This window comes from Loxodonta africana, chromosome 3, assembly GCF_030014295.1.
Source record: "Loxodonta africana isolate mLoxAfr1 chromosome 3, mLoxAfr1.hap2, whole genome shotgun sequence".
In the NCBI taxonomy this organism is placed as follows: Eukaryota; Metazoa; Chordata; class Mammalia; order Proboscidea; family Elephantidae; genus Loxodonta; species Loxodonta africana.
This window is the reverse complement of record NC_087344.1, coordinates 50934938-50947670: the sequence shown is the minus strand read 5'-3', so window position 1 is coordinate 50947670 and position 12733 is coordinate 50934938. Positions and strand designations below refer to the sequence as shown.

The 12733-nt window shown below is 51.1% G+C and overlaps 1 protein-coding gene across 1 annotated transcript; it reads left to right on the top strand.

Annotated features, from left to right (window-relative positions):
- The first annotated feature begins 3605 nt into the window (after positions 1–3605).
- On the top strand, positions 3606–12653 carry FAM131C (family with sequence similarity 131 member C). The gene is made up of 7 exons (XM_064279932.1): positions 3606–3673; positions 5374–5536; positions 8048–8083; positions 8380–8473; positions 11047–11229; positions 11442–11552; positions 12394–12653. Exons 1-7 carry the CDS (start codon positions 3606–3608, stop codon positions 12651–12653), a joined length of 915 nt encoding a protein of 304 aa, XP_064136002.1.
- The last annotated feature ends 80 nt before the right edge of the window (positions 12654–12733 follow it).

Genomic DNA, 12733 nt, shown 5'->3' with positions numbered 1-12733 from the left:
AGGCCATGATTCCCAGTATTGTGTGATTGTCCACCATTTTGTCATCTGATGTGATTTTCCTATGTGTTGTAAATCCTATCTCTGTGATGTTATTAAGGCAGGATTGGAGGCAGTTATGTTAATGAGGCAGGATTCAATCTACAGGATTAGGTAGTGTTTTAAATTAATCTCTTTTGAGATATAAAAGAGAGAAGTGAACAGAGAGACAGGGGACCTCATGCCACCAAAAATGAAGAACCAGGAGGGGAGCATATCCTTTGGACCCAGGGTCCCTGTGCTGAGAAGCTCCTAGACCAGGGGAAGATTGATGACAAGGACCTTCCACCAGAGCCCACAGAGAGAGAAAGCCTTCCCCTGGAGCTAGCACCCTGGATTCAGACTTTTAGCCTCCTAGACTGTGAGAGAATAAATTTTCTCTTTGTTAAAAGCACCCACTTGTGACGTTTTTGTTACAGCGGTACTAGATAACTAAGATCACATGAATGAGTTCTCCAGGGATCCTTCTTGGTGGTGGGGGGCATGGTAGGGGGGCCTGCTGGGAGCAAAGCACATGGTAGGGAACAGTGCACAGAAACCAGAACAAGGGCTCCAAAATGATCTTAGGGGGAGGGTAGAGCACCCCCACTGCCCTCTAGCCCCCTCAGCTCTGTCCCCCGCCAACACCATGACAAGTCTTCTAGTCTCCAATCAGCCCACTCTCTACCTCCCCCACCTACTAGCTCCCAGCCCTGCCTCTGGATTTGAGTGACCCCTTCCACCTCCCAGCCCTGAGACCCTCCCTGGCCTCAGCTTCCCCCAGGAAGCTCTGCTGTTGCTGTCATGTGCCATCTTGTCAGTTTCGACTCATAGCAAGCTCATGTGGCAGAGTGGAATTGCCTCATAGGGTTTCCTAGGCTGTAATCTTTATGGGAGCAGATCACCAGGTCTTTTCTCACGAGGAGCCCCTGGGTAGGTTCTAACTACCAACCTTTCAGTTAGCAGCCCAGCTCTTAACCATTGTGCCACCAGGGCTCCTTAGGAAGCCCTACAGGCGGATATTTTCTTTTGCTGCTTCCATAGGCTGGCCCAAGAAAAGAGCGGTAGGGGCCTGCACCCAGCACAGGGCGAGACTGGAGGCTGGGACGAGGCTCTTGCAGAAGCACCCCCTCCCTGCTTCAACCCAGACACAGTCCTGCTGTACCATCCCCGGCTCCTTGATTCTCCCTTCTAGACCCTATGGTTTACTCAAGCTGTGCTCCTGCCGAGAACACCCTCCTCCCAGCAGTCCTCCTGGCTCAGCTGCCTCCATCAACTTTCCTGTGCAGCCCCCCACCTCCCCAACTCATCGCTCCCTTTGTGCTTTGGAAGACAGAGTGTGAGCCTTGGGTCAGGAGGTCAGGGTTCTAATTCTGACTGCCCTGGGCAAGTGATTTTCCCATCTGTGCCTCAGTTTCCTCATCTGTAAAACAGCTACAAAGTCTTTCCTCTCTGGGTCAATGTGAGAATTCAGTGCCATCACGCTGCAGGGAGGGCTGTGTGGAAAGAAAGCTCCATGAGTGCTAGGGTCCCCCCTGGGTCCCCCCGGTGTTTGAATGAGGAGTTTTTATGCCGGTTTCCTCTACAAGACTGGGGGCTCCATGAGGGCAGGGACAGAGTCTTAATCTCATTTTGTTCCCAGGCACTTGCCCAGTGAAGTGTAGTAGATGGATAAATGAATGGATGGGTGGCTGGCTGGCTGGCTGGCTGGATGAATGATCATCCTCCAGGTTGTCACATAACTGGACCTTTCTCATCCACAGCAGGACCCATCATCTCACTTGATTTCTTCATAGCTATGACCCCTATCTAAATGAACTTACTCATTTGTGAGTTTTTTGTTAATGGTCCATCTCCCCCACTAAAATGTCAGCTTTGTGAAGGCAGAAACCAACTCTGTCTCATTCATCACTTTGTGCCCAGTGCCCAGAACAGTGCCTGCACACAGTAGGTACTCAGCTAATATTTTTTAATGAATCAAAGAGCAAATAAATACATTAATTAAATGAAGTATACGGGAGTTCCAGTTGTCCTCTGGAGATGGAAAGATCTCCTTCAATTCAGTCCATGAATTCAGTCCAACAATTCCACTTAGAGAAAAAGACACGCACTTGTCCATTCCCTCAACAGTTTCTGCTAACCTATGAATGTGCTAGGCACCAGGATGCATCAAGAAACAGGACACGGTCGCTGCCTTCAACGAGCTGCCACCCATAAATAGTTTTACCAAGACACTGTATGCTAAATGCCGTAATAAAGGTAGAACTCATTCAGTAAGTGTTTACAGAGCACCTACTATATGCCAGGCACTGTTCTAGGCTCTGGGGACAGAGAGTGAGCAAGGAAGCCGCTGTCTCTGGTCTCACGGAGCTGACATTCACCCAGGGTAGGTAAGGGGGTATGGTACGTGGTGAAAGCTTAAATAAACAAGGCATAACAGAAAGTGATATGTTATAAAGGAAGTAAAACTGGGCAATGTGACAGGCAGTGGCCAGTGACCAGAGTCGGGACAGGGAGGGCCACATGGGTACAAGGTCAGGGAAGACCTCTCTGAGGAGGTGACCTTGAGCTGAGGTGTGAATGATGAGATTGGGGAAGAGCTGGGGAAAGAGTGTTCTGGGCAGAGGCAACAGTAATGGCAAAGACTGTGAGACCAGAAGAGACTTGACCATGTGAGGAGCAGAAGGAGGCCAGAGTGGCCAGAACAGAGTGAACAAAGGGGCAAGACAACTGAGGTCTGGGATAGGATAGGTGAGCTGGCCAGGTAGGGCTCTGAAGGCTGTAGGAACGTGCTGGCTTTTCTCCCAAAGTACAATGGAAGAAAGCCATGGCAGGCTATAGGCAAAGGAATGACCCAATCTGACTTAGAACGTAAAAGGCCCAGTGGCTGCTGTGTGAAGAGTGGACGACAGGGACAGGAGAGGAAGCAGGAGACTGTTGTGGTCCAGGAGAGAGACAGTGATGGCTCGGACCAGGGGAGCAGTGGTGGAGGTGGAGAAGGATGAGCCTGGAATGTATGTTGGTGAGTCAATAGGATTTCCTGGTGGCTTGGTTGGGATTGAGGGGGAATGAGGGAAGACAGGACTCCAGGAACTCTTAGGTTTTTAGTTGGTTCAGCTGAGTGGACAGTTGCATCATTTCCTGGAGTCAGAGAGATGAAGAAGAATGGACACGGGTTTGTGAATCCTTTTTTGCCCAGACTGGTTTGAGATGCCCATTGGGCAGCCAAATAGGGAGTTGGAAGTTCATCCAGGAGTTCAAGCGAGGGCTTAGGGCTAGAGGTGTAAGTGTGAGCATCAGCAGCACGCAAATGAGAGAATGGAGGTGAGAAAGGGCGCAGGATGGAGCTGTGGAGCAGCCAACAGTTAGGGGTTGAGCAGAGAAGGAGGAGCCAGCAAAGGGGACAAAAAGGAGCAGCCAGGGAGGTGGGAGGGAGGCCAGGAAGAGAAAGAGGAGGGCTGGGCAACGTCCATGTGCTGCTGACAGGAAGATGAGGACAGAGAAGTCACCATTGGCCTTGGCCACATGAGGTACTGGCTGCTTGACAAGGCCTGTCTCATGGAAGCCTGCTTGGAGTGAGGAAGGAGAAGATGGGAGACAAGGAGACAGACGTGCTACGCAACTCTTTCCGCAAGTCTGGCCGCAAAGGAGGGCAGAGGTTGGGGAAGTAGCTGAAGGCAAACAGAGATGGAGAGAAGGTTTTTAGAAGATGGGAGATGCTTGGGCTTCTTGGATGCTGATGGCCTGACCCTGTCGTGAGGGGACTTGATGAGGCAGGAGGCAGGAGAGAGAACACAGAAGAGTTCCTGAGCAGAGGCAAGGAGGCATTGCAGTACACGGGATATTCAAGGAGTGATTCGGAGAGAGAGAAACACTGACGACCCAGCAGAGAGAACAGAGCCCCAGGTAGACGGCAGGGATGCGGCCAGCTCCTGTGTGGAGGAGCTGACCTTGTGGCAGGAGAATAAGTAGAGGATATGGGCAGAAATGCAGGCAGGATGATGACTTGGGGTGGGAAGATCAGGGTGATGCCATCGAAGGCTTCTAGATTTCGGTGAGGGGTGAGGAAAAGCCAGCAGCAGAGTGTGAGGAGGTGAGCTGCGGTGTTGGAGGTTTGAGAAGGAAAACTAGTTACTTTCAAGTCGATTCCGATTCATGGTGACCCCATGTATGTCAGAATAGAACTGTATTTCAAAGAGTTTTCAGTGACTGATTGCCAGACCTTTCATCTGAGGTGGCTTTGGGTGGTCTTGAACCATCAACCTTTCAGTTAGCAGCCAAGCTCATTAACCATTTGCACTACCCAGAGACTTAACCTGGAAAGGTGGGGTGAAATAGTCCACCTGGTGGGAAGCAAACTTAGCAGGAAATGTAGAAGGATTATTGGGCAGTGTCCAGACTAGGGGTCACCAACTTAACACAAGGCTAGTGACTTCCTCCAGCAACATTCAGCTCCTCAGGCCCAGGCTCAGAGCAGATGGATAATTAGGTTACAGCCGTGCTGAGAGTTTAGGTATCTGCAAAGGAGCACATATAAGATGAGCCAGGGAGTCTTAGCTGGGCAAGGAGGGAAGTGAGGGCATACGAAGTTATGGGAAAAGAATAGGACCAATGGCCTGGGGGTCTCTGTAAGGTCAAAAAATGTTGGAGTGTGAGTCTAGAATTAGGAAAAGGGAGTAAAAAGAAGCTGGGAAGTGAAGGCAGGAATGCAAACAAAAACATGGACACCAATGTTCATTGCAGCACTTTTCACAATAGTGAAAACAATCAAAATGTCCATCAGCAGATGAATGGATAAACAAAATGTTGTATATACTCACAATGGAATATTCTGCAGCAGTAAAGAGACATGAAGTCCCGATGCACGCCTCAACATGGGTGAGCCTTGGAAACATCATCCTGAGCGAAATAAGGCAACTGCAAGAGGACAAATCCTGCCCAATCTCACTTACACGAAATAAGCAAATATAGAGAAACCAAAGGCTATTAATGGTAACCGAAGGTGGGAGAGAGGGAGAAAGGGGGAATTTTTGTTTGAGGGGCGTGGAGTTTATGTTAATGGTGGAATGTTTTAGAAAAGGATAGCAATAGTGGTGGTACAACGTGAAAATGTAATCCATGTCATTGAATTGTAAACGTGGAAGTTGTATTGCCCAATGTTTTGGCATGTATTTTCATCACTGTACGTGTGTATGTATGAAGAAGATGGGGTAAGAAATTCCTACAGAGAGGACCAGCTAGAAGTGTGGCTGAACCCGTCACCTGCTGTGGACTTGACCTTTCCTTTCTGTAAAACGACAAAGGGTTATAATACAGTAATACCCATCATGCAGGGCTGATGTAAGGTTTTGTAAGCAGTAGGGGACTGAGCTTTTGTAAATTCCTCCTGTCATTTTTATTTTCAGATCTGTTCACAAGTGCCCACAAGGACTGCCCCATGCCCCAGGGCACAGACCCCTTGAACCCAGACCTGCCCTCCAGCCACCCACCCACCGTTGCTCCAGACCATGTCACTGGCAAGGTAACTGGTCACTCTTCATCCCTTCCTTCATCCCTGCTTGTGCTCTGGTCCCTGGCCTGTCCCCTGCAGCTCCCCACAGGGAGCAGAAATCGTTCCAATTTCCTTCCCTCCCTGCCAAGCTTGGCTACTTCCCGTGGGGTCAGGGACCTTAAGGCATTCAGCCAGGAGGGGCCTGAATTATGCTTTGCCTCTAGGCCCTGGACTAGGCAGTGGTGTCAGTAGGGCGTGGGAGGTGGAGGCAGGGAGTACAGACTGCACCAGGTGACACTATCACAGGGTGACACCAAAATGACTATGTATAAAATTTTTGTGCAGTGTTTCAGCAGAAATTCATTACTTTTTATAAAAATATTCCTGTAGTTATAACAACAAAAAAAGTTTTCATAAGCCCAGCTTACATGTATCAATATACCTAGAAGGCTAAAACTCTAGGCTAAATTACTTTGTTGAGAATGAAGTAGCAATTGAAGGACAAGAAGGAGCAATATACAGGAATTACAATTTACAAGTAACATTAGTACAAAAAATGTTACCGGTCTGGTACGGGAAGAGGTCCGTGAGGAGGGCTGACACCATGAGTTACCACACTGAGTGACACCAACCCTGGTATTGCCACTGCATCTCAGAAACTCAGTTTCTTCTTCTGTAAAATGGGAACAGTGCCACTTACCAGACGGGTAAAAGCTTACCTGGAGAAGCATAAAAACATAACGTAGGCATAATTCCTACCACAATGCTATGTGGTATATGCTCAAAAAAAAAGGGCGGGGGGGGACAATTATATGACTGGTAGGTTCAAGCCACAAACCATGGGGCAAGGGTGGCAATTATGCTCCAGGATTTGGAGCCCCTAGCAAAATCCTCCTAATCCATATGGATGAGAATTCCATTCCAGAGAGCAGTGCAGGCTGCTAAGGAGCTGTGGGCTAGTAGCAGAATTTGTTATCTGCAAAAAAACCTTCAGTACAGGACTCTTTTCTAAACAAGCCTGGTCCCAGTGGTGTCACTAGGGTTGGTGTCACCCCGTGCAGTGACTCATGGTGTGGTAACTCATGGTGTCACCCCCACACCACCGTAGACCTTCTCCTATACCAGACCACACAGAATTCTTAGTAATGTTTTATGTACTTAATGTTACTTGTAAATCATAATTCCTCTATATCATTCCTTTTCCTTTGATCACTACTTCATTCTCAAAAAAGTTATTGATAGAGGTTCACAAATACTAATTACCACAATATTGTAGCTAAAACACCAGAAAATTTGACAAAATCAGCAAATATAAGAACACCAAAACCAAACCACTGCCGTCGAGTCGCTTCCAACTCATAGTGACCCTGTAGGACAGAGTAGGACCACCCCACAGGGTTTCCAAGGAGTGGCTGGTGGATTAAAACTGCTGACCTTTTGGTTAGTAGCTGTAGCTCTTAACCACTGTGCCAACAGGGTTTCCATTAGAAGGTTCAAAAAGTAAATTAGCATAGAATTTTAGCCTTGTAGGTGTATTGAAAGACCTCTTTAAAGTGTTAAAAAGCAAAGATGTCATTTTGAGGACTAAGGTGCACCTGATCTAAGCCATGGTGTTTTCAATCACTTCATATGCATGCGAAAGCTGGACAATGGATACGGAAGGCCAGAGGAGAATTGATGCGTTTGAACTATGGTGCTGGTGAAAAATATTGACTATACCGTGGACTGCCGGAAGAATGAACAAATTTGTCTTTGAAGAAGTACGACCAGAGTGGTTCTTAGAAGAGAGGATGGGAAAACTTTGTCTCGCTTGCTTTGGACATGTTATCAGGAGGGACCAGTCCCTGGAGAAGGACATCATGCTTGGTAAAGTAGAGGGCCAGGGAAAAGAGGAAGACCCTCAATGAGATGGACTGACACAGTGGCTGCAACAACGGGTTCAAACATAGCAACGATTGTGAGGATGGCGCAGGACCGGGCAGTGTTTCATTCTGTTGTACATAGGGTCGCTGTGAGCGGGAGCCGACTCAGCGGCACCTAACAACCGGGTATACTGATACATGTAAGCTGGGCTTAGAAAAAATGTTTTTGTTGTTATAACTGACTACAGGGATATTTTTATGAAAAATAATAAATTTCTGCTGAAACAGTGCACAAAAATTTTATAGGCAGTCATTTTGGTGTCATCCCCTCTGATAGTGTCACCTGGTGTGGTCCGTACCCCCTGCACCCCCTAGTGACCCCACTTCTGAGATGTTAAGTCAATAGTCTAAGGATAGCTGGCTAGGAAATGGCAGTCAGATCTCAAATCCAGGTCTGACCCATCCCCTGCACCCACTGCCTCTCCTGGCAGTGCCACCATTGGCATCCCCCTCCTCTTTCTCTGTATGAGACACTAGGGCAAGGCCCACAGGTAGGCCGACCCTGGCCTCACAGAGCACCAGACGCTGACCTGACCCACCACCCAGGGCTCCAGGACTCTGCCATCTGCTGGCCCTGGGTGCCAGGCACTGCCTGATCCTCTTTCTCCTCTTGTTTTAGGACAAACAGATGGATTTCTGTTGGGATCCTTGGCAGGTCAGTGGACTTGCCTGTGCCCCAGCCTAGCCAGCCATAGCTGACACCACTATCCCCTCTGCTGTGCCCAGCCTGGGCACACAGTCCTGCCAACTCTGGGAGGAGGGAAGCTGATGAAGACAGCAGGGTGGGGTGGTCCTGTGGGAGTTAGTAGGATCTCCCTGGCTTTACCTGCCCTGTCCTGTCCTACTGCCCAAGGGTTCAGGGGTGGGCTGGGCATTGGGGGGTGGTATTGGTGGGAGAATGTCATCTGGCAGGTGTGCCCCATCCTCTCACCTCTCCTTCCCATCCTACAGAGGTGCTTCCAGACCACCAACGGCTACCTGTCTGACTCCAGATCCTGCTCCAGCAACTATAACGTGGCAGCCCTGGCTACCTCGTCCCTTGTGGGTAGGTTCCAGCTGCCCCTCTCTTACCCTTGTAGTCTATTGGCCCAGCCCCAGACACTGGGGGCAGCAGTGGTTCAGCGGTAGAATTCACACCTTCAATGCGGGAGACCCGGGCTTGATTTTCCGCCAGTGTACCTCAAGCACAGCCACCGCCCATCTGTCAGTAGAGGCTTCTGTGTTGCTGTGAGGCTGAACAGGTTTCAGAGGAGCTTCCAGTCTAAGAAAGACTAGGAAGAAACGTCTGGTGATCTAACTTTTGCAAATCAGCAAATCACTTCTGCAGGGAGTGAGGGGAACAGGAAGGGCAGGGGCAGCAAAGACAAAGTTGCAAGAGAAGCACATTCTCTCTCAGCCTGATTGCAGGGGGAGCTCTGGAGCATAAATTACACCGTAGGATTTATCACACTTTGGGGCAGGGTGGCTGGACTTTTGTATGTCCACATCAGCCAGTCACTGGCTGCCCCTGGGGGGCCTCGGTAACCCCCCGGGCAGGCATCTCTGGCGAGGCATCTCCCACCAGCTAAAGGCAATGTCTTAATCATCTAGTGCTGCCATAACAGAAATACTAGAATTGGATGGCTTTAACAAAGAGAAATTTATTCTCTCACAGTAAAGTGGGCTAAAAGTTCAAATTCAGGGCGTCAGCTCCAGGGGAAGGCTTTTTCTCTCTGTCGGCTCTGGAGGAAGGTCCTTGTCCTCAACCTTTCCCTGGTCAAGGAGCTTCTCAGGCACAGGGACCCTGGGTCCAAAGGATGTGCTCTGCTCCCAGTGCTGCATTCTTGGTGGTATGAGGTCCCCAAATCTCTGCTTGCTTCTCTTTCCTTTTTATCTCTTGAGACAGAAAAGGTGGTGCAGGCCACACCCCAGGGAAACTCCCTTTACATTGGATCAGGGATGTGACCTGGGTAAGGGTCTTACAATCCCACCCCTAATCCTCTTTCACATAAAATTACAATCACAAAATGGAGGACAACCACACAGTACTGGGAATCATGGCCCAGCCAAATAGATACACACATTCTGGGGAGGACATAATTCAGCCCGTGATAGGCAATTCTCCTGAGAAGGGTGCAGATATGAGCCAATAGCAGTGGCTGGGGGATGGGCACCAGGCCAGTAAAGAGGTCTCGGCAAGGAGCCCAGCAGCTGTTAGGGCTACAGCTTGCCCACAGCCCAGCCTTCCAGATCTTTCTCAGCCTGCCAGCCTCTTCGCCCCATTTTATTAAATCCCTCCCAGCTACCTAAGGTCCCTTGCTTTCTCCCCTCCCCACATTTGCCTATGCTGTTTCCTCACCAGAAACACCTGCCCTCCACCTCACCTGCCCTTCAGGGGCCAGTTAAACACTACCCCCTTCTCGAAAACACCTTCCCTGTTTTCCAACACTCCCCAGATTGGGGAAGGGCTCCCCCTCTTCTTCTTCACCCTGCCTTTCCCATTTTCCCAGAGTTTTTTGTCTTTAGTTTCCTTTGTAGAAACCTCATCTTTCTTAAATATTGCTATTCCTTACACTGTGGCTTCAGGGACCCCCAGGGACTCCCAGATCTGTTTTTCAGTCTTGGCTAATGAAGATGCTGAATCATGCTTGACAGCCCTCTCTCAGTCATGTCCACGTCCAACTGGTCTAGTCCAAGAACTCCCCCAGCCTACCGCCCCCACCCACCCCAGCCCTGCCCTGACTCTTGCTGGGTTATTCCAATGGTGGCTAATGGTCTCCCTGCCTCCACCCATGGCCCCCACGACCTGCTAATTAGGAGGTTTTTCCTAAACAGCAGTTCTCACCTGTCGCCCTGTCACTCTCCTTCTCACTATCTAGCTGTGGCTCCCCATTGCTATAGAGAGACATACAAGCTCCTCAGCCTGGCTCTCCAGATCTGCTTGGCCTTTGATTGGTTCTTTGCCTATCCTGTCACCCCAGTCCTGGTGTTGCCCCCATGTCTAACCCCCAGTAGTCCTAGAATCACACGGAACTGTTCTATGCCTTCGTCCTCTCCTCATCCCTGAAGTAGCCTCCAGTCTTACCTTCATCTGCCCAAACCCAGCCCCATCCATCAAAGGGCAAATCCAGTCCCACCTCTTCCAGGAAGTCTTCCCTGCCTGCTCCACCCGATCAGATTGTACTTCAGTGGAGCTGGCGCTGGCCCAAGCACAGGAGATGCTCTGTCAGAAATTGTTAATTGATAATGGACAATGGATCTCCTCGGGCAGAAAGGTCTGAACTTGGTCAGAGGGGGAAGGAGGGGTATGGCAGGCCTGGGAAAGAAGCACCAGGTGGGCCATAACATTGACTGGGAGCAGGGCATTGGCGGGCAGTGGGGAATGTCTGAGTGAAGTAGGGCCGTAGAGCTTGAGGAGGGCGAGAGGCAGTGAGTGGGGACAGGCATTGGCCAGGCATGAGGAATTACATAGGTACAGGGCATTGGGTGGGTATAGGGCTTTGAGGACATGGGACATTGGGTGGGAACAGGGCATTTGGTAGTCAGGGGCACTGGATGGATGTGGAGTATAGGCTGATGGGTGGGCCTGAAGTACTGGGGACCTGGGATATTAAGGTGACTTACCCTCAATGCCTCCAGGGGTGGTGCAGAGCATCAAGGACCACATCACCAAGCCCACAGCCATGGCACGTGGCCGCGTGGCCCACCTCATCGAGTGGAAGGGCTGGAGTGCCCAGTGGTCAGGCTGGGAGCTCTCGTCAGCCGAGGATGAGCATTACTGCTGCCTGCCAGATGAGCTGCGTGAGGCCCGCTTTGCCGCAGGTCAGCCTGGGGGTGGGTGTGCAGATGGGGGCTGGCGGGGCTCTGCAGGGTCAGCCCTTGGGCACTGTCTGGGCAGGGAGCAGTAATGGGCATGGGGTGGGCAGGGCAGTAAGTGGGCGTTCTTGACCACTCCCAGCCTGTCCTACTGCCAGCTTGGCCTGGCACCCTCTGCTTGTGCCCCCACTGAGTTGGGTCTCACTGTCCCCCCACAGGGGTTGCCGAGCAGTTCGCCATCACAGAGGCCACAATGAGTGCCTGGTCCTCACTGGACAACGAGGAGCTGCACGCTGAGAACAGCACCCAGGACATTGTCCACCTACAGGGTACAGCCCAGGGGGGCAGCAGGGCGGGGCAGGTGGTAGAGCTGAGGCCAGGTGCCTTGTCTGCCACCAAATCCACTGTGACCTTGGGCAAGCCCCCTCCTTCCCTCAGCCTTAGTTTCCTTGTCGTGAAATGGGGCTGGTGACCCTTGCCCTGTTCACGCACTACCCAGGGATGCCATGAGCCTAAAGGAGAGAATAGTAATTACAACGGATAACATGATGTGAGTGCTTACTGTGTGCCAGGCACCGTGCTTCACATGTGTTATTTCACTTCATCCTCACAACAGCCCAGGAAGTAGAGCCGGTTATTATCACCATTTTACAAATAAGGAAACTGAAGCACCAAGAGATTCAGAAACTGCCAGATTACACAGCTAGAGACATCAGCCAGGATCTGAACCTTAACACTGGGCAGACCAACCACCTTTCTAGAAACCCCGGGTGACTGCTGAAGGCTTCAGCGAGCCTGGGTCCTGGGTGAAGCCTAAACACAAATTGTCTCATTTAATCCTCCGACAGTGAGGGGCAGATGAGGGGGCGAGGCCCAGGAGGAACACTGGGTATCCCATTTCTCAGAGCTGCAAGGATTCGAGGCCAGCCAGGCTACTCTAGAGCCTGTGCACCTAACCGTTAGGCTTGGGCCACTGCTACCCCTGGAACCCCCAGGGAGGAAACTGGGTCTCAGAGAGGTTCAGTGACTTGCTCAAGGTCACACAGCTCAGCAGCAACAGGGATCTGGATTCAGGTCCTCTGTTCCTTGCCTTCCCTCAGACACCAGGAGTGGGTGAGGGGCAGGGTCCAGGCAGGGCTCCATCCTCATCCCCACCTGTTGGTTTTCCAGACCTGGAGAGCATCTACCTGCAGGACAGCTTCCTGAGCCCCTCGCAGGATGACAGTCTTCTGGCCTTCTCCTCCCCTGGCCTCTCCCCCAATGGCTGGCCCTCACCCGAGGAGCCCTCCATCACAGTGGCCTGCCCGCAGCCCCCCAGCCCTGAACTACAGCATTGGCAGTGGCTGCCAGGGGACCCAGCTCAAGGCTCCCTGTCCTTCGTGAACAGCAGTTCCCTCTCCGAGGAGGAGGATGAGGTGTTCTATAACTGAGACGGGGCTCACACCCAGGATGTGGCCTGGTGGGCTGCTGGGCACACTGGGGGTCCAGGCTGAGCACCCCTCCAGCCCTC

Bases quoted from the DNA above. Each gene is read 5' to 3' on its own strand.
- FAM131C (XM_064279932.1), top strand. From the start codon at position 3,606: ATGGGAGACAAGGAGACAGACGTGCTACGCAACTCTTTCCGCAAGTCT. The intron at 3,674-5,373 runs GTTGGGGAAGTA...TTTTGTAAGCAG, and splicing joins GGCCGCAAAGGAGGGCAGAG to TAGGGGACTGAGCTTTTGTA. The intron at 11,553-12,393 runs GTACAGCCCAGG...TTGGTTTTCCAG, and splicing joins GGACATTGTCCACCTACAGG to ACCTGGAGAGCATCTACCTG.